Genomic DNA, 22,510 nt, shown 5'->3' with positions numbered 1-22,510 from the left:
GAGATACCAGTGCCAGAAATGGTATTCAAAGCTGACAAGTCAGAGAAACTGAAATCTCTAGAGACTTGGAAGATGTCTTCTCATTTTATCATAGTCTCCTTTTTGAAAGTTAAATCCTAATGTATTGGATTTCCTGTGTGTACTTACTCCAGAGCTGATATCAAAACTGATCTTATTATGATTACTGTTATCAAGCGCCATTGCCTCCTGCACCAGATCATGTGCTCCACTAAGGAATAGGTCTAGAACTTTTCCTTCTCTTGTAGGCTGCTGTACCAGCTGCTCCATAAAGCAGTCTTTGATTTCTTCAAGGAATTTTACTCCCTAGTATGCCCTGATGTTACATTTACCCTGTCAACATTGGGGTAATTGAAATCACCCATTAATATTGTGTTCCCCAGTTAGCCTCCCTAATTTCTGATAACATTTCTACATCTGTCTGTTCATCCTAGCCAGGTGGATGGTAGTACACTGCTATCATTATCCTTTTCCCCTTTACACATGGAATTTCAATCCATAAGGATTCCAAGATGTGTTTTGTTTCCAGAATTTTCAATCTATTTGATTCAAGGCCTTCTTTAACAAACAATGCTACCCCTCCACCAATTCGATCTACCCTATCACTACGATATAATTTGTACCCTGGTATGACAGTGGAGTTAAGAGAGCCCTGATTGCTTTGGGGGGAGGATTGAGGAAGAGATGGCAGGATTCTTGAGCTGTTGGGGCTTGGGGATCCCCGTCAACCACAACACAGCTCTGCCACTGCTAGGTGGGCCTGAGTTCAAAGTGGATGGGCCTGTGCCCACCCCGGCCCACCATGGCTACTCCACTGTATTCAAATTGATTTAAGCGGGCAGTACAGGCTCCTATCTGCTTAAATCGCTTGTGCTCGCCCAGCTGATAATATTCAGCAGCATTTAACCAGTATTTATCAGTCCTGTCCCAAGTAGGCAGAGCCACCGAGAGGGGATGGCAGGGGGACAAAATTTCCCGGGGCCCAGCCTCCAAGGGGGGCCCAGTGCCAGGGTCTCTCTCTCTCTCCTGCTCCTGACGGGACCCAGGTGATTGCGTTCCGACAGGAGCAAGAGAGAGAAATGTGCTGCTCTTCTCTCCGCCTTTACCGCTGTGCCAAGCTGCTGCTTTTCCCTGAGCAGCAGCGATCCTGGGGGGTGGCAGCGGCAATGATCCTGGGGGTGGGGGCAGCAGCAGTGGTGGCCATGCCCTACCCTGGGCCTGGTTCAGTCTCTCGGTGGCCCTGCAAGTGGACAGATTGGGGGTGTGCAGGGGGCAGATCCAAGAGTTATATGGGTGATGGCAATGCCAGTGCCAGCACCCACATAACTAACCAGGCATGTAGGACTGCATAAAAGCAGTCCTAACTTGGTTAGCTGTGAGGGTCCTGGCATTAAATATCAGGGGGCACCTGCATAATTGTCCTTCCCTCCCCCCCCCCCCCAGCACGCTGGGATTTCTGGTTGGAGATTTCACAAGGTTGCAACTCAGATAGTTTTTCATTGGAACCAGCCCCCAAACTAAATCTGATCTTCATATATTTAGATTTTGCTCACACCTTTTTCAGCAGTATCTCAATTACATTCAGGTAGGCTGGATATTTCTCTGTCCCAGGACAGCTCACAAGTTTGTACCTGAGGCAATAGAAGGTTAAGAGACTTATCCAAGATCACAAGAAGCAGCAGTGGGATTTGAACCGGCCACTTCGCCATTGCAAGACTGGTGCTCTAACCACTAGGCCACTCCTCTTCATATACGTGTAAGCTTGTGGAATCTCCAACCAGAGATCGGAGCCTGCTGGAACAATGCTGGGGGAGGGGGAGGAGATCTAACTCGGGTTCAGCTAGACCTAGGGGGATCGGGTCTAGTCTTTGGGAGCCGCTAGGACCCAGCAGCCTCCTGTGTGTAAGAGCCAGGAGTAGGAGGAGAGGGCTGGGATTCATCCTTGCATGGAGCAGCAGCAGCAGCTGGAATCGGGAGAAGTCTCAAACAAGACAGTGCAGGGACGAATCCGCTAACTCCCATCATTTACCGAGAGAGATGGCAGGAAAGCAGAACCCGGTGCAAAAGGAGACCATTTCTCCTGTATAGGAGGAGCAGCAGCAGGACAAACCAAGTTGCAAGGAAACTGCAAAGAGAGCAGAGGCTGGAAAATAAAAGAAGCTTGCTTGCTTGCTGACAGATTACTTTCGTCTTAAATAAACAAACTTCTGGCTACAGAGGCAAGGAACTGAGAAACCAGTTGTTGGATACACAGGACACCTAGGAAAAGAAAGAGCTGCACGCGAGCCGCTGCTTATTTCCTATGGCTGAGCTGCACGGGGAGCCTTTAATGACCTAGAGCTGCCCCGTCCTGCAGAGGGTGATGAGAAGCGCTAGCGGAGCCCTTAGGATGGGCTGACGTGAGGGTCCCAGGCTGGAAGCTCCCCCTCTCTCCAGGATGCTGTGCAGGGCTGGGGGCTGCTCTTGCTGGCGGCTGCTGCTGCTGCTCCTCTCCTCCGCCTCCCTGTGTTGGGGGATCCAGGCTTGTCCCGTCCCCATCCACAGCTGCAAATGTGTGGGAGAGAGGGCGAAGCAGGGACTCGGCCTTCCCAGTGCCGCCCGGAAGAAGGTGGTGTGCAGTAATGAAGAGCTGCTGGAGCCCCCTGACCCCCGCCTCCTGCCCGACAGGACTGTCACGCTGTAAGTACCGCACAAACCGCTGCCCAGATGTGCTCTAGCTCCAGACTGCACTGAGACGCATTCATTTCTCCGTCTATCTGTCTTTCCTGCTGTATTTTTTAATCATTCTCTATTTATTCCCCTTCGTTGCCATTTATGTCATTCATTCAGTCTCCTTTGAGATCTTTGCCTACTTTTCTCTTGTGGCTTTCTGTCCTGTATTTTCCTATTTCATTCTGGACTTTTTTTTTTTTTTTGTCTCCCTTTAACTTGTCATCTGACACTATTTTTTTTCCAGCCCCTTTCCAATTCTTTTCCCTCGATTTTGTCAGGGGTCTCCCCTTACATCTTCTTTTGCTTGGTTCCATTAAAGCTGAATTCTTTAGATGGTGTCAGTCCTGAAGTGAGTGGAGGAGTGGCCTAGTGGTTAGGGTGGTGGACTTTGGTCCTGAGGAACTGAGTTGGATTCCCACCTCAGGCACAGGCAGCTCTTTGTGACTCTGGGCAAGTCACTTAACCGTCCATTGTCCCATGTAAGCTGCATTGAGCCTGCCATGAGTGGGAAAGCATGGGGTACAAATGTAACAACAAAAAAAAAACTTTCAGGAGAAACCAGTCACAGTATATAACCTGGTTATTAGTTTGATGCGAAAAATGCTGGTAGCCTCTCTCCTTTCATTCTGGCATACAGATAAGGGGAAGAATCAGGGGCACCCTGGCACAAAAGCTGGGAACTCTTGAGTGGGTTTATGGTACACCTTGACCAGATGTGTACTACAGAGCATGCAATTCATTTATTTATCTTAGAATAGGAGGCAGCTTAATTAGGTCTCACTGCCATTGCAATTAATCCCAAAACAGAGAACTCCTCTCTTAATATCCTTATGTTGTCCTCTGAGACAATTCTTCAGGTACATCTGGGGAAACAATTTTAAGATTCCTGCTGCAAAGAAGTGTGAAGCAACTCCATACTAGAAAATGCAATTTCCTCAAACAGGGCCAGTTCAGCCAGTAGGAAAGACTAGGCAGACACCTAGGGCTGCAGCTTCAGGGTGGGCTGAGGGTGGGGTGGGGAGGGGGGGGGGCAGCAAACAGTAGATCCTGACAGACACACAAACTCAAAGAACCAGAAATGTGTAGTTTACCAGCAGGAATTTTAAGTAATATTTAAAAGCATGACGGGGGTACCGATTAGGGGCCTCAAAAGTTAAGGGGAGGGTCATAAGGTTCAAGGTTCACTTAGGGTGCCTAATACCCTTGCACCCACCCTGTCAACAACTTGGGGCACTAGGACAGGACAGAAAACCCAGTGCTATAAGAACCTTAGCTCTACCTGCTGCAATTGCCCTGGATGTTCAATTCTAGCTCGGTCCAAGTTTCTGTTCCCATGGCCAGAGCATGGAGTATTAGTTCCTGGGTTAACCTTCAACCTTGGACCCCCTTCTCCCAATTAACATCCTGGCCCCTCCTGAAATATTAATAGTAAAACTCAATCATGATCATCCAACATCATCCCTTCCGGAATGGTCCTGTAAAACTGCATACCTGGAAAAACGATAAAGCAGATCAGTACAAAATAAACATACATTTATTTAATGAAAACCAAATATTCAGATCAGCCCGACACAGGCCGTGTTTCGCCCAGCAGGGCTGCGTCAGGGGCTACACAGTTTTCCTTTATTGTCAATATTAAGTAGATATGCCAAATGTATGGTAGTCTTTTAAAATATAACAAAAAAACAGCACAACCAAATAATCAGAAGGGGTGACATGAGATCCATTGGACATCCTCGTAACTGTGTAGCCCCTGACGCAGCCCTGCTGGGCGAAACACGGCCTGTGTTGGGCTGATCTGAATATTTGGTTTTCATTAAATAAATTTATGTTTATTTTGTACTGATCTGCTTTGTTGTTTTTCCATCTTGGAGCTTGCAGATCATCTGCCCTGTTGTTTTCTTAAACTGCATAACTGGACATCATACTTTAAAATATTAATGCTTGTTTCATGTACATAATGATTTCTAAAAGTCTTATAGCCAGGTAAGTGAGCTAGTTGAAACATTTCCACCCTCTCTATGGGTAAAATTAGGTTTTGCTGCTTCTTAGACCTATTTTGCTTTGACTACAACTGATTTTTGTCCTCCATCCCCAGAAGCTGCCACCTTAGGTGAGAACCTGGTTTGCCTAATGGTTAAACAATATACCAAAAAAACATAAATTCCAATGCTCTCTTCGAAATATACTAGTGGATATTTAGGTAAGAGGAAAAATTCTCATAAATCACTGGGCTATGCCACTTTGTCGTGACTTAGATATCAACAAATCCCTTTAGTGATTAGACCAACCCCCCTCCTTCCTCTATTTGTGCTGCTCAATATGTGTGCTACTATATGTGAAGAATTTTTCTTTTTCCTTTTTATATGTAACATCAATAAGACCAGAATGGCCTACAGTTTAGCAAGAATGAATATCGTCTCACTTATCTAGAAACTCAGTCAGTTCCGACAGGCACCCATTTCGCTGCCGCTTTTTCAAGGGACTTGGGCTGAGAAAGAGTCACCACAAAGTGACATATCCCAGTGATTTATGAGACCTTTTCCTCCTATCCTCTAGCATATTTCGAAGTGAACATCGGAGTCTACTTTTTTTTTTGGTATATTGTTTGAACACATTAGTAGATGATTGAAAGCCATTGAACATTGCCTAATGGTTAAAGCCAGCCTGTCTCTTTCTGGAAATAATACTATATGTAAATAAAGATGAATAATAAAAAAAAAGGTTTGAAAAGACCTTACAATCTCGACGTGGGGACTTACTTTAAAATATATTTTAATTCTGTCCCAAACATCCACACTTTTACATATTCCACAGTTCTATTCTTTTAAGTTTTTTTTTTTTTGGAAGAACAGGGATCATCAGAATAATCAACAGCTTATCCCATTTGGGCACAGCGTCCCATATACTTATGGTGCTGTGTACATCTTTTTTTTTTGTTACATTTGTACCCCATGCTTTCCCACTCATGGCAGGCTCAATGTGGCTTACATGGGGCAATGGAGAGTTAAGTGACTTGCCCAGAGTCACAAGGAGCTGCCTGTGCCTGAAGTGGGAATTGAACTCAGTTCTTCAGGACCAAAGTCCACCACCCTAACCACTAGGCCACTCCTCCACTGTTGCTACTATAGATTCTACATGGAATGTTGCTATTCCACTAGCTGTAGAAGTCAGCCCTTGCAGATCACCAATGTAGCCACGCAGGCTTCTGCTTCTGTGAGTCTGACGTCCTGCACATACGTGCAGGACGTCAGACTCACAGAAACAGAAGCCTGCGCAGCCTTCTACATGGAATGTTGCTAGTGGAATAGCTGGAATAGCAACATTCTATGTAGAATCTCCAATAGTGTCTCTTTTCTTTTTGTTACATTTGTACCCCGTGCTTTCCCACTCATGGTAGGCTCAATGCGGCTTACATGGGGCAATGGAGGGTTAAGTGACTTGCCCAGAGTCACAAGGAGCTGCCTGTGCCTGAAGTGGGAATCGCACTCAGTTCCTCAGGACCAAAGTCCACCACCCTAACCACTAGGCCACTCCTCCACATCTTCATAGATCTACCCGATATTTTCAAAACATTTTTTTTTCTTTTCATTTGTTTTTACTGTCTTCAACACTCCAAATAGCACATAACTTCTAGCTTTTATGCTACAATTAGTTGGGATGGGACGACTTTCCTACAAAGAGAGGCTGAGAAGGCTAGGGCTTTTCAGCTTGGAGAAGAGACGGCTGAGGGGAGATATGATAGAAGTGTATAAAATAATGAGTGGAATGGATCGGGTGGATGTGAAGCGACTGTTCACGCTATCCAAAAATACTAGGACTAGAGGGCATGAGTTGAAGCTACAGTGTGGTAAATTTAAAACGAATCGGAGAAAATTTTTCTTCACCCAACGTGTAATTAGACTCTGGAATTCATTGCCGGAGAACGTGGTACGGGCGGTTAGCTTGACGGAGTTTAAAAAGGGGTTAGATAGATTCCTAAAGGACAAGTCCATAGACCGCTATTAAATGGACTGGAAAAATTCCTCATTTTTAGGTATAACTTGTCTGGAATGTTTTTACGTTTGGGGAGCGTGCCAGGTGCCCTTGACCTGGATTGGCCACTGTCGGTGACAGGATGCTGGGCTAGATGGACCTTTGGTCTTTCCCAGTATGGCACTACTTATGTACTTATGTACTTATGGTCAGCAATAGTACCACCGAGTCAAACCTCTGCCTGTGGAATATGTAAAAGTGTGGATGTTTGGGACAGAATTAAAATATATAATAAAAAAAGGTGGCATCTTTTTAATGGGTCAACAATACTTGCAAAACCCTTACGTGAGAAACTACACTGGCTCCCACTCAAGGAACGTATCACCTTTAAAGTATACACATTAGTTCACAAAATCATTCACGGTGAAGCCCCTACATACATGTCAGATTTAATAGACCTGCCACCCAGAAATGCTAAAAGATCATCCCGAACTTTCCTCAATCTCCACTTCCCTAAGTGCAAAGGCATAAAATACAAAGTACTGCATGCATCAACCTTCTCTTATATGAGCACGCAATTCTGGAACACACTACCACGCAACCTGAAAACGATCTATGAATTAACCGACTTCCGTAAACTATTGAAGACTCATCTCTTTGAGAAAATTTACTGCAAGGATCAAAACACATGAAGTCCATACATACTAATAGAAATGCATCAATACGCTCTCTTCTGAATCCTCTTCCCCATACTTTCACCACACTTAAAACTCTACCCACAGATAAAATTGTTATACCCTAATGCCCTCTTGCTATTGTTCTATCACCCTATCATTTCCCCATTGTTACTTTCCATTGTTCTATTCCCAAATGATATCTTGACTTTGATTTTGTCTTCCCATAACTCTTCACAATGTAACCCATAACCGTTGTATGACAAATTGTATTTCCATCATTCACAATGTATTGTAAGCCACACTGAGCCCGCAAATAGGTGGGAAAATGTGGGATACAAATGCAATAAATAAATAAATAAATCTATAGGGAGTAAATACTTTCTTCCTTAGGCCCAAACAAAATGGATAGATATGAGCAAGAGATAACTGTCAGAAACTACTAGTGAATCCTAAAATACAACTATGCTCTAGTGTGACGGGGCAGAGGGGGGCGTTGATACATTACAATAGGACTAGAAGGGGTTCTGGATCTGATGAGGGTTCAAAAGAAATTCTGTTTTGATGCTGCACTATGGCTTCTGAGCCTCAGACCTGCAGGAATGGCCAGTAAATCAGGGTATTGTTATTGGTCCAATGGTTTGTTCTTTGTGTTTGGAGAGAGCCAGAGTTGAGAAGTGATGCGGTTTCCTGCCGTGCAAATGGAGATAACGGAATCTGGCTGGCTGACTAGCACGTTCTTTCCCGTTAACAGCTCTTGGTTCCCTTCCACCTTTTCCCATCTGCATCGCATCCGCTGTATACCACACACTGAGCAGAATGGTGAACTAGGAGATAACAGGAAGGGAAAGGCAAAAATGCATTCAAAATGCAAGAAAAGGGTAAGATTATTTGAAGGAAGAAAGCTTGCACATAGGGCAATCCAGTTTTAATTTTCTGTTTAGCAAGGCTGTTAATGCATCATTTATTGACATCCTGAAGGGGGACACTAGATAATTAATAGATATTGTACTAACTTTATTCAAGCTGCCAAATAAGTTAAGTACATTGGGTACACTGTCACAGTTCAGCTGAAAGGTACCTTGCATGTCAAATAGTAGCTGTGTCTATGTGCTTATCTGATATGCTTTAATAAATCTGTATTTTCTATATATATTTATTTGGATTTTGCTCACACTTTTTTCAGTAGTAGCTCAAGGTGAATTTCCCTGTCTCTGGAGGGTTCATAATCTAAGTGTGTACCTGAGGCAATGGAGGGTTAAGTTAAGCAGTAGCAGTGGGATTTTAACTGGGCACCTCTGGATGTCAAGACTGGTGCTCTAACCACTAGGCTACTCCTCCACTCCACTGCAAGACAATTTGCATTCTGCTAATATTTCTGCAATAAAATGTTTACAGTTTCAGTATGTTCAGTCAACATTAGAGGTCATAGGCTTCCCACTATCTATCGCACCTTCAGTGTAACCTCTTTGAGAAAGCCATTTAACCATCCTGGGTTCGGAAGTTGCAAACTCCATGGAGGGAGAAAGGGGAAGACGTTATCAAAACATGTTTTTTCATCAAATATCCTGGGATTTCAGTCTGGAACAATTCAATCTGGCACTGAAGGGGAAACTGGAACAAAGATTAGAAAAATCCTCTCCAAATATGATGCTGCATACAACAGATATCATTAGTTCTTTCAGAAAAACAGAACTTATTATGGACTGTGCTCCAATATGCCCAAGAGAAAGAGAGAGACAGGGAGACTGAGTGGTAACTTATAGTGAATGCAGTTGTATTTTCTGTCTTCCATTGTGGGCCTTGTGAGTACTGCTCAGGAAAGCCTAGGGCTGGCTAAAGGGATAGTGGTGCCCTGAGCCAACTTGCTTTGGCAGCACCCCCTCCCTCCCTGTGCGTTTGGCATCTCCCCCCCCCCCCCCCCCCCCGATCCAATCTCTCTTTTCCTCTCTCCAGGTCGCTGGCAAGTAAGGGTGCTAAAATACCTGGCCTGTGACCTCACCTAGTCTATAGGTTGTCTTTCCTTCCCCCCATTAGCCTGGTTTCTCTCCCCCCCCCCCCCCCCCCGGTGGGCTCGGCACTACTCCCTCACCTCTCTCACTCCCCCGCGGTCCTGTAAAGTTTATGTCAGTCACTGGCAGCAGCAGCAGCATGACAGACTGCCTTCTGCCAGTCCCAGGCTCTTCTCTCTGCCGCATTCTGCCCACAGAAAATCGCATCAGAGGAGACAGGACACAGCAGACAGAAGACCCAGGGGCTGACTGAAGGCAGTCTGTCATGCTGTTGATGCTGCTATCAGTGAGCGACGTATACTTTACAGTACCATGGGGGCAGTGGAGTACCGAGGGCGTGGCAGTGGGGGTGGTTCACCCTGGGTGCACGCCGCTGGAGGGGTGCAGAAAGCAGCCACGTGGCTGTCGGCTCCGCTGGTTCCCTGCTTCCTCTGCCCTGGAACAGGTTACTTCCTGTTCCGGGGCAGAAGGAGCGGGGAACTAGCGGAACCGACAGCCGCGCGGCTGCTTCCTGCAGATAAGAATGCACCGGGGGGGGGGGGGGGGGTTACGCAGTGGCAATCCGCCCCAGGTGGCAGCCGACCAAGGATCGTCTTGGAAAAAAAAAAAAGCACATTGTGGAGGCACACCCATGGCACCTGTACTTTGGAAAAAAAGCTACACACGGCTTTCATACATGCACATATAAACAATAAAACCCCCGGGGTGTGAAAGTTGGCATGGAACCCCACAAAAAGAAACTTTCATATCCGGGATGATTTATTGCTTATATGTGTGTGTGAAAGCTGTATGTAGCAGTGGAATGCTGTGGAGGTGTGTCCATAAGCACAAGTCGTATACGCGTTGCGTTGACACTTAGCAAGTGACTGTCCTACACATTCGCTGCTTAGCGGGTGGCTGTTCTACACATGCACTGATGCTTTTCCTACTGTAATTGCAAGCAGCTCATTTGAATGAGATTTCCTTTCAGCATCGCTAGCTATTTCAAACTCGTTAACTTTTACAGCAGGGAATTAAAAGCAACAGGTTTTTAACGAGGACTTTAGTGCAGTGGCGTAGGATGGGGGGCGGGAGGGGCGGTCCGCCCCGGGTGCACGTGCTCGGGGGTGCCGGCCCCGCTGGTTCCCTGCTCTCTCTGCCCCGGAACAGAGAGCAGGGAACCAGCGGGGCCGACGCAGCTCTGAGTGACGTGCACTCGGGGCGGATCGGCCCTCCCGCAGGTAAGAATGCGGTCCGGGGGGTGGGGTTTGCTCTTGGGGGGGGGGTGCGCCGCAGGGGGGGTCACGCCATGCTGCACCCAGGGGGGGGGGGGGTGCGCAGCTGCGACCCGCCCCGGGTGCCATTAGCCCTTGCTACGGCACTGCTTTAGTGCATCAGCGCCTCACTCTGCTGGTTGTGTGTGAGTTCATCTGCAGTACCCTGCTATGCAGAGAGTGTTTCTTAGAGAAAGGCAGTTAATAGAGCCTAATAAATGAAATAAAATACATTTTCATTGGGTTTAGTTTTGTTCCATTTTAGCCTGCACTAAACAAAACAACAAATGTGTAATATTTCTTGCAGAAGCTGTGTCATCTGTAGGTGATTGCCTACCCTTCACCTTCCTTGCTTTACTTAAAAGTAATAAACAGAAGAAAGGAAAATATGATGCTACTTTTTTATTGGCTTAACTTAATACAGCTGAAGGGGCACCATGTGTAAACACAGATCACGTTTTAATTCGTGCATTAAGTTAGTCCAATGAAAAAAAAAAGTACCACAAGGAGAAGCAGCAGGATTTGAAGCAGGCTTCCCTAGTTGTCAGCCTGGTGCTCTAATCATTAGGCTACTTTCCACTGTCTTTTCTTTTGTTGATTTCAATTTATTACGTTTAAAGTGGATTAACACTGCAGCCGCTCTATTCAACATGGGGAGATGCTTCAATGAAGGAAGAGACTGCTACAAATTGTGCCTGTGGGGGTGTTTGCTTCAGGGTCCACTCCTGGGTCAGGCAGCATTTGCTGAGACTGGCCCGAAAAGGTTTTGAAGTCAAATGCTCAGTTGCCATTTCCAGAATTAATAGAGAACCAAAGGAGAAAAGCAAATTAATCATCAAGTCCGTTGTTTTCTTCTCCCCCCTCCTCCTTTCCTACAATGTCCCATGTTTTCTCTGTGCTCGGATTCTTGTTTTCCTTTCACTCCCATGATCTTTCTCTCTCTTCTCTCTCGTTTCTTCCAGTCTCTCGTCCTCCTTGTCTCTGGTTCCCTGTTATTTTTCTGTCCCCCCCCCCCCTCCCTCCCTCAGGATGACCTCTCTCCTAGTCAGTGGGATGGAAAAAGCACAGCCTTTGTAGCCAGACGTGGAAAGCAGAGAGAGGCTACGGCCAACCTTGCTGTCACAGTCAAACACAGGGTACTTTAAACCTCTTCCAGATGTGCAAGTCTTAGAACAGAGCTCTCTTATGAGAAGCGCTTGATTGCAGTGAAATTACATATCGTCTGGGGGGATATAGAGTTTCCAGCTTATGATCTCTTCCTAGGTCAGTTCAGGCTTCCACAGAGGGCTTGTTTATTTTGTGACTTGCCAGCCATAAACACAACTAGCGTGCAAGAAGCCCTGACCCTCTCCCTGCCCCCACACTCACCCCAGGCCAGTGGAGATTGGGTGACAAGTTTAACTAACTTGTTGGAGTCCTCAAGAAATAACAGAGGAACATTCCTTCCCTTTTCCCTCTACCGCTTCCAGGTCATGGAATGATTCTTCTGTGCTTGGTGTCTTGTGTAGTTAGTGAGCAGCAGGAATTGGGGGAGAAGGAGAAACTCTGGATCGGTGTAGGATCATTGAACTGTAGTCTTCCATTCCGATGAATCTGGTGTTCTTTTTTTTTCTCTGCCAAAGCTAAAACTATCAGGAAATTCAGTGTGATCAGAGAGCAGCTCTCTCCAAGCTGTTCTGAAAATAAAGAACAATGGGGTCCTTTTAATAAGGTGCACTGAAAAATGGCTTGCAGTAGTGTAGGCGCGGGTTTTGAGCGCGCGCGATCGATATTTCAGCATGCCCGTAAAAAAGCCCTTTTAAAAATTTTTGCTGAAAATGGATGTGCGGCAAACTCAAAATTGCCGCGCGTCTATTTTGGGTCTGAGACCTTACTGCCAGCCATTGACCTAGTGGTAAAGTCTCATGTGGTAACTGGGCGGTAATGACCTACGTGCGCCAAATGCCACTTGGCACACATAGCGGATGTGCGCCAAAAATGAAATTACCACAAGGGCCACCCGGTAGTCATGCAGTAACTCCATTTTGGCACGCGTAGATGCTTACGCGGCTTAGTAAAAGGGCCACAATATAACGTCCCCTTTTCTTGACTTGTTCCCACTTTGCCATTATTTTTTTTTCTGTTAGATCCTAATGATATCTCAGCTATTTTTTAGGCTGAAAAGTTGTATATCGATTATTGTAGTCAAGCCTACTATACAAAGAAGATTCCTCACAATTGCAGTTTAGTTGCAAGTCTTTTATTCACACTGAGTTCTGCATCAGAATTCTAATGACAATCAGACCTGCAGCATCTCTGGCTTGAAGACCTCATAATAATGGGTGCAACTAGACAGAAAGGGTTATCCAAAGCTTAAGCATATAACGATGATATTGAAATCTGAAAAAAAAAGTCCCAAATGATTTTGGTTTTAGATACAGCGTACATTCAAAATTAGCATCTTAAAAGTTTATATTGGCAGTAAGGCTGGATAATTCGGTGTATGTAATGTAGCTAGCAGGTAGCACAAGTGAAACAGGAAGAGTGCAGGAAAGAAAGATCAGCTACTAGGTGCTAGAAGAGACAAGGGAAAGGAAAGGGGAAAGGGAAATGGGACTTGATATACATACCGCCTTTCTGAGGTTTTTGCAACTACATTCAAAGCGGTTTACATATATTCAGGTATTTATTTTGTACCAGGGGCAATGGAGGGTTAAGTGACTTGCCTCTTACACTGGGACATTGTCCCCAATCCCGACAGCTTGCTGGCCACACAAGGCATTCTGGGACTTGTAGTTCTGTCCTTTCAAAATCATAATTTTGGGCATGGCTGGGGATTGTCTCAGTGGTAACAAACCATCTGGTCAAATGATTATGGTTTAATAGTCCGATGGCAATTTAAACAGAAGTTGGGAGGCAGGGATAGTGCTGGACAGACTTGTACATTCTGTGCCAGAGCCGGTGGTTGGGAGGCAGGGCTGGTGGTGGATAGTGCTGGGCAGACTTATACGGTCTGTGCCAGAGCCGGTGGTTGGGAGGAGGGGCTGGTGGTTGGGAGGCGGGGATAGTGCTGGGCAGATTTATACGGTCTGTGCCCTGAAGAGCACAGGTACAAATCAAAGTAGGGTATACACAAAAAGCAGCAAATATGAGTTATCTTGTTGGGCAGACTGGATGGACCGTGCAGGTCTTTTTCTGCCATCATCTACTATGTTACTATGTTACCAGTGCCCTGTATTCATTGTCTTTACTTATAGCTAGGCTGCTGGTAGAATAAATAACTAAGCTGATCTTTTTTGTGGTGTTTTTATTTTTTTAAATTTCTGTTTCTGTTTTCATATGGACGCTTTGAAACTGGAGCTGAAACTTCCAGGAGTTTGATTTATTTATTTATTATTATTATTATTATTATTATTTTACTTCTGGTTAAAAGCTCCAGGGATCAAAGTGTATTGGGATTAAAGAAAGTGAAAGAGGATGCTTGGTTTGTGGTCAGCTCCTAAACTGCCACAAGAAGAGCAGCATGGACTAGGAATGGGCAGCCAGAAAAATTGTTCCTTATTTTTGTTTATCAACCAATGTCATCAATATGCACGTTATTTGCATATTGTGCATTCTTTTCTTAAAGAGTGTGCGCTATGGAGGTAATTCTATAAAGAGCCTTAAAAATTTAGGTGGTAAAACAATGAGCACTGTGCTAGTAATTCAGTAACGGCATCTGGGTGCTCAGAGTCCGTTACAGGACACTAGTGTAAGTTAGTACCAATGGGGTGGGGGTGGGGTGGGGTCTCTATATATGGTGCCTAAAAATCTGTGAAGAAAACATTTCCACCTAAGCATATTCTATAAGCAGCACCTAGATTTAGGCGCAGTATATAGAATATGCTTAGTTGACACCCTAGCGCCTAAATCTATGCGTCTCCATTTACACCAGTGTAAACATGGCATAAATCCTGGCATGCAGATTTAGGCACAGAGGGCTATATTCTATAACAGTGCATGTAAACTTTGGAACGCCCTTGAAATGCCCATTTCCCTGCCCATAACCATGTCCCTTTTTGCCTTAATCCCGGCATTAAAAAATTTAGGCGCTGTGTATTACAGAATACACTTACCTGCTTATAATCGAACGAGAAAAACGCCCAAGTTCCGACCTAAATCGGGAGATGGGCGTTTTTCTCACAAAAACAAATAAAGCGGTATAATCGAAAGCCGAACTTTGGACGCTTTCAACTGCACTCCGTCGCGGATGCGGACAAAGTGGACGGGGGCGTGTCGAAGGCGTGTCGAAGGCGGAACTGGGGCGTGGTTATCACCCGAACAGAGATGGGCGCCCTTCGCCGATAATGGATGCGTTTGTAGCTAGAATTTAGGGCACTTTTCCTGGACCCTGTTTTTTCACGAATAAGGCCCCAAAAAGTGCCCTAAATGACCAGATTACCCCCAGAGGGAATCGGGGATGACCTCCCCTGACTCCCCCAGTGGTCACTAACCCCCTCCCACCACAAAAAAATGATGTTTCACAACTTTTTATTTTCACCGTCAAATGTCATACCCTCCTCCCAGGCAGCAGTATGCAGGTCCCTGGAGCAGTTGTTAGGGGGTGCAGTGGACGTCAGGCAGGTGGACCCAGGCCCATCCCCCCTACCTGTTACAATTGTGCTGCTTAATGCTTATTAGTCGTCCAACCCCCCCAAACCCACTGTACCCACATGTAGGTGCCCCTCTTCACCCCTTAGGGCTATAGTAATGGTGTAGACTTGTGGGCAGTGGGTTTTGAGGGGATTTGGGGGGCTCAACACACAATGGAAGGGTGCTATGCACCTGGGAGCTCTTTTACCTGTTTATTTGTTTTTGTAAAAGTGCCCCCTAGGGTGCCCGGTTGGTGTCCTGGCATGTGAGGGGGACCAGTGCACTACGAATCCTGGCCCCTCCCACGAACAAATGCCTTGGATTTATTCGTTTTTGAGCTGGGCACTTTCCCTTTCCATTATCGCTGAAAAGCAAAAACGCCCAGCTCACACATTGGCGAATAAAACATGGGCGTCTATTTTTTATCGATAATACGGTTCGGTCCGCCCCTTCACGGACCCGTTCTCGGAGATTAACGCCCATGGAGATAGGCGTTTCTGTTCCATTATGCCCCTCTTAGTGATTTGCTGTTATCAATGCTGATTAGCTTGTTAAGCCAATTAAGTTATGTACACTGCTATAGAATATTTATTTATTTATTGCATTTGTATCCCACATTTTCCCACCATATGGCAGGTTCAATGTGGCTAAAAAGGCGGTTACAAAATTTAGATTTGTAGAAGTCTAGTACATAATAATACAGAAGTGCAATAAACGCTTAGCATATTGTGAGAGAGGTTAATATTATTGTTTTCCATTTCTGAACTTTTTGTGATGTATGTTGGTGTGGGATTAGGCAGATCCAGGGGGGGAAAGACTTCTTGAAAAGATGTGTTTTCTGAATATGCTTGGATTTCAGCACGGAATACTAGGCACAATATATAGAATCTGGGGGAATGTGCTAAAGTTTAGGCGTGACCACTTACAGTGGTGGAAATAAGTATTTGATCCCTTGCTGATTTTGTAAGTTTGCCCACTGACAAAGACATGAGCAGCCCATAATTGAAGGGTAGGTTATTAGTAACAGTGAGAGATAGCACATCACAAATTAAATCCGGAAAATCACATTGTGGAAAGTATATGAATTTATTTGCATTCTGCAGAGGGAAATAAGTATTTAATCCCTCTGGCAAACAAGACCTAATACTTGGTGGCAAAACCCTTGTTGGCAAGCACAGCGGTCAGACGTCTTCTGTAGTTGATGATGAGGTTTGCACACATGTCAGGAGGAATTTTGGTCCACTCCTCTTTGCAGATCATCTCTAAATCATTAAGAGTTCTGGGCTGTCGCTTGGCAACTCGCAGCTTCAGCTCCCTCCATAAGTTTTCAATGGGATTAAGGTCTGGTGACTGGCTAGGCCACTCCATGACCCTAATGTGCTTCTTCCTGAGCCACTCCTTTGTTGCCTTGGCTGTATGTTTTGGGTCATTGTCGTGCTGGAAGACCCAGCCACGACCCATTTTTAAGGCCCTGGCGGAGGGAAGGAGGTTGTCACTCAGAATTGTACGGTACATGGCCCCATCCATTCTCCCATTGATGCGGTGAAGTAGTCCTGTGCCCTTAGCAGAGAAACACCCCCAAAACATAACATTTCCACCTCCATGCTTGACAGTGGGGACGGTGTTCTTTGGGTCATAGGCAGCATTTCTCTTCCTCCAAACACGGCGAGTTGAGTTCATGCCAAAGAGCTCAATTTTTGTCTCATCTGACCACAGCACCTTCTCCCAATCACTCTCGGCATCATCCAGGTGTTCACTGGCAAACTTCAGACGGGCCGTCACATGTGCCTTCCGGAGCAGGGGGACCTTGCGGGCACTGCAGGATTGCAATCCGTTATGTCGTAATGTGTTACCAATGGTTTTCGTGGTGACAGTGGTCCCAGCTGCCTTGAGATCATTGACAAGTTCCCCCCTTGTAGTTGTAGGCTGATTTCTAACCTTCCTCATGATCAAGGATACCCCACGAGGTGAGATTTTGCGTGGAGCCCCAGATCTTTGTCGATTGACAGTCATTTTGTACTTCTTCCATTTTCTTACTATGGCACCAACAGTTGTCTCCTTCTCGCCCAGCGTCTTACTGATGGTTTTGTAGCCCATTCCAGCCTTGTGCAGGTGTATGATCTTGTCCCTGACATCCTTAGACAGCTCCTTGCTCTTGGCCATTTTGTAGAGGTTAGAGTCTGACTGATTCACTGAGTCTGTGGACAGGTGTCTTTCATACAGGTGACCATTGCCGACAGCTGTCTGTCATGCAGGTAACGAGTTGATTTGGAGCATCTACCTGGTCTGTAGGGGCCAGATCTCTTACTGGTTGGTGGGGGATCAAATACTTATTTCCCTCTGCAGAATGCAAATAAATTCATATACTTTCCACAATGTGATTTTCCGGATTTAATTTGTGATGTGCTATCTCTCACTGTTACCAATAACCTACCCTTCAATTATGGGCTGCTCATGTCTTTGTCAGTGGGCAAACTTACAAAATCAGCAAGGGATCAAATACTTATTTCCACCACTGTATGTCATCTCTGTAGCTGGTGTAAAGGCACACACCTAAATGTTGGCAGTTATGCACACAACTAACAGTATTCTATATGTTTAATGCGTAAGTATGCAATCAACCTATGCCCCTCTCACATCAATTCCTCATTTGCAGTTACACTACAAAAATTAAGTGCTAACTCCCAAATTCTATATATGCACTCAAAATTGTGTATGCAAATTTGGGCACTCTACTCCTACCCTAGCTGAGATAATATTTAGCCATTTCTCTGACCTCATGTGCACCTTTCTTTAAATTAGTCACCTTATTTTCTAACTCCTCTTACTCTCTTACCTATCTATGGGCTCTGTTTACTAAGGTGCGCTAGCATTTTTAGCACGTGCACAAAATTAGCACGCGCTGTGTAGGTGCCCATAGGAATATTGTGGGCGTCTACACAGTTAGTGTGCGCTAAAAGCACTAACGCACCTCTAGTGCAGCTTAGTAAATGGGGCCCTATATGTTATCCATCTCTCTGACCTCGTGCAAATTTCTTTAAATTAATCACGTTATTTTCTAGCTCCTCTTACTCTCTTACATATCTATATGTTCCATCTTTGCTTATACCCTAAAATGCTCTGTTTATTTTTTATTTGTTGCATTTGTATCCCACATTTTCCCATCTTATTGCAGGCTCAATGTGGCTTACATAAAGCCGTAATGGCGATCGCCATTTACAGAATGAGAAATACAAGGTATTACAACATTTAGAGTACAAACAGTATTAAAATAAATTAGAGTAAGTATATAAACAGTTCATAACAGGCGTAAGAGATAAGGGAGTAATGCATAATGCATTATAATACATAATAATATTATGCATAACACATTATAATACATAATACATAATAATATTATGTATTGTGTTGACATTGTAAGTAGTATACTGTACCATAATTTGTATTGTTAATTGAATATTTTTACTGCTGTAATTGTCTATTGCTCATGTTTGATTTATTTTTACTGTACATCACCTTGAGTGGATTTCTTCAAAAAGGCCGTAAATAATTCCTAATAAATAAATTAGCACTAATAATTGGGTACTAACAATCAATTATTGGTGCTAATTGGCAATAATTTGAATTTACACGTACATCTTCCTAGTTGGTATTCTATAAAGATGCGCGCATAAATTCTTATGCGTGGATCTGAAAAGGGGTGTGGCTATGGGAGGGGCATGGGCAAGTCAGTGGTGTTCCTAGATTGTGTACACAGTATTATAGAATATGGCAGATCCATGCCTGAAACCAGGTTTTATTAGTAAATCTTTGCGCCAGGGGCGTAGCCAGACCGCACTGTGGGGGGACACATTTTAGTCTGCGGCCCTGCTACTGCCTCTCCTGCTGCCTCGCCCCCCCCCCCCCACTGCCTCGCTGCTCCCCTCCCACTGCCTCACCGCTCCCCCCGCCGCCCTGCCGCACCCCACAGCAGCAAATACCTTTGCTGGCAGGGGTTCCCAACCCCCGCCAGCTGAAGCCTTCTCCAGCGCCGGTTTCCGGCGCTCCCTCGTTCCCTGCCCTGCTCTCTCTTTCTCATGTCCTGCATGCTCCTTTAAGTGAAACTGCTCAGTTTCACTTAAAGAAGCGTGCAGGACGTGAGGAGGAAGAGAGAGCAGGGAAGCAACGTGGCGGCTCCGGAGACTGGTGCTGAACAAGGCTTCAGCTGGTGGGGATTGGGGACCCCCACCAGCAAAACCAGGGGCCCGGACAAAATTTGGGGGTCTAGGCCCCCATGGCCCCATATAGCTACGCAAGTGCTTTGCGCCCAAAATTAGGCACAGATCCTGGCGCTAAGCACTATTCTTTGAATGGCGTGCTACTCAAGAGTGCTGTGTATAGAACAGTACTCAACACTCATTTTTTTTGGTCCTCAAATTTGGGCACCATTTACAGAATCTAGTCCTAAGTTTATAAAATAGGATCATAAGTCAGTTACCTGTGTAACTGCAAATTAATGCTTGTTAAATCCAATTATTGCTACTTATTGCCAATTGAGTGCCAGTTTAGACCCAATTATGTAATTAAGTTGCGTGTGTAACTGGTGCTATTCTAGAACCAGGAACCCAATTGCACATCTAACTGCTCGTGTCCTATATAGTATATGCATTCTTTAAAATTAAAGGCCAGGAATATTGAGATACTGTTAGATTCATCACTTGAATTCCACAAATTCGGGCAACATTTAAAAAAAAACCTGTTTCTGTCACCTACAAAATCTTTCTCCATATAATCGAGAAGATGAGTCTGATAACAGTGTTCCTTGCCACGACAACATCATAGCTAGACTACCTGAATACTCTCCATATTTGGAAAGACCACAAAGAGTTTGCACCAGCTCCAACTAATTCAGAATGATGCAGCACAACTGGTAGAGGGTTGCAAACAACATGACCATATCACACTGTTTCTGCAAAAATTGCATTGGCTACCAGTACCCTTCAGGGCCAAATTTAAACACTTTGATTTTCAAGAGATAAAGTGGGCCAGACAAGTATCTGAAGAGTAAGTTAGCCCTTTACACACCTTTGAGTCTTTCATAAAAAGAATTAGTATGATGCATACCTTCTAGTGAGCCTTCTCAAGAGTAGCTACCACACTCTGGAACTCACTCCCAGAGAGTCTTCATTGGACTCAAGACCATCTGTACTTCAGGACTGGCTGTCCTCTCAAGCCTTTAATACATGTGGCAACTCAGTAACTGTGCATCTGGACTAACCAAGTGGAGGAATAGCCTAATGGTTAATGAAGTGTGCTGAGAATCTGGGGAACTGGGCTCTATTCCCACTGCAGCTTCTTGGGACTCTGGCCAAGCCACTTAACCCTCCACTGCCCCAGGCACAATAATGTAGATTGTAGGCCCACTAGGGACAGAGGTCCTTTTACCAAGCTGCAGCTTAAAAGGGCCTGAATGCATCCCGTGGTAAGCTCCCAATTTGTGCAAGGTACATAGGCGGTCGGTAGCCCAACTGTTTGGGGAGGCTAAAGGGGGCAGGGTTAGGGGTGGGGCCAGGGGTGGAGCTTAAATCCACAGAAAAAAATAAAAGTCACAATAACTTTTATTACATTTAGATATTAGATATGTATCATATGTCAAAGAATAAAGTGGTTGCTCAAAGCATATTCTAAGCACAATCGCTCAACTGCAAAACACTATGCACAACTTTGTGCAAAAACACACTCAGAACCTTACTGTACCATAAATATTACACTGGGCAGAACCTAATACACCAATATACCACCCATACGGAAAATGCAGACCGTCAACAATATGAAACAAGGGATCATATCATCACAATTCTCATGTAGAGCCACAAAACACCCTAATTCATGTTTAATGTGGGATAAAATGCCATAAATAAGTACATAAATATAAACTTTTAGTGTTGAGCACCTGATTCTCAAAGAGGACATATTCTAAACACTATAATGAAAATAAAATGATCTTTTCTACTTTTGTTGTCTGGTGACTTTTTCTGATCATGCTGGCCCAGTATCCGATTCTGCTGCTATCTGTCCTCAGTGCAGGTCAGGAAGTCATCCTCGTTAAATATCTCCCTGGCAACACAGGACACCTCCAGCCAACCCCCCCTGCTCTCCCAGCAGTAAGGTAAACAAATTAAACCATAAACCAATTTCTACAACTGGTTGCACAAGGCTAGAGGGCTTTCACTGCAGCTCCTGCTGTGAGGATGGAGGTAAATCAACAATTTAAACCCCTCAGAGCACAGCAGGGGAGGCTTAGCCTCTGCAAGCCTTTTATACCGGGCACCTATGACGAGGTACCCAAGTGTCTGGGGGCAGAGAGTGGCCATTTCTGCTCTACCTCATGCTAACTTATTAGCGCAGGATTACTGCGTAAGCCCTACAAAATAGGTGTTGGTAATCTTTTTCAATGGCTGCGCTAATAGCAACAGCACATGGCTAGTCATTGAAACAATTCTTGTGAATTAACACTAGGGTTACCATATTTTGTCCCCCAAAAAGGAAACATGCACTACGCCCCCACCACACCCCGCCCCGCTCCTTTCATACCCTCGCTCCGCCCCCTATCACATTTTCCCTCCCCCCTGTCACACACCCCATTACCCCCCCTCCCTGTCACCCCCTCCCCTTACCTTACTACTTCCCTGGTGGTCTAGTGACCTCTTTGGGGCAGGAAAGAACCCCTTCTTTCCTGCCCGGAGCACTGCCCTGCATGCATCCTTCCTGTCGCTGATCTCGATGCCGATTCAAAATGGCCGCCAAGAGTTGAAGTCTTGCGAGGTCACTTCAACTCTCGGCGGCCATTTTGAATCAGCGCCGAGATCAGCAACAGGAAGGATGCATGCAGGGCAGCGCTCCGGGCAGGAAAGAGGGGGCTCTTTCCTGCCCCGAAGGCGGAAGAATTCACTAGACCACTAGGGCAGTAGTAAGTAAGGGGAGGGGAGGCTAGCAATCTGCCCATTTGTCCGCCCACCAGCCTGCCCGTTTGCCCAGAAATCCGGACAAACGGGCAGATTGGCAAAACCCACCCGGTTGCTCAGACATGTCCTCAAAAAGAGGACATGTCTGGGTACATCCAGACATATGGTAACCCTAATTAACACCAAAATTGATTGTTGGCACCCAATTATTGGCACTAATTGTATCGTTGCTCAATTGAATTGCATGTGCAAATTAAGCGTGCACCCAAATTTGCACACACAATGTTGAGCACCATATATAGAATCCGGGG

General features: G+C 45.3%; 1 protein-coding gene across 1 annotated transcript in view; it reads left to right on the top strand.

Moving 5' to 3' along the window:
• Nucleotides 1-1,997: 1,997 nt before the first annotated feature.
• The window catches only part of ADGRA2 (adhesion G protein-coupled receptor A2), a 312,169-nt gene continuing 291,656 nt past the window's right edge, over nt 1,998-22,510 (top strand). Inside the window, exon 1 of the mRNA XM_030201956.1 lies at nt 1,998-2,697. Coding sequence (XP_030057816.1) covers nt 2,456-2,697 — 242 coding nt within the window. The 5' untranslated portion in view covers nt 1,998-2,455. The remainder of the gene's footprint in view (nt 2,698-22,510) is intronic.

Source organism: Microcaecilia unicolor, chromosome 4 (genome assembly GCF_901765095.1).
Source record: "Microcaecilia unicolor chromosome 4, aMicUni1.1, whole genome shotgun sequence".
NCBI classification, from domain to species: Eukaryota; Metazoa; Chordata; class Amphibia; order Gymnophiona; family Siphonopidae; genus Microcaecilia; species Microcaecilia unicolor.
The sequence above is the reverse complement of the archived record's forward strand: the minus strand, read 5'-3'. Positions and strand labels throughout refer to the sequence as shown.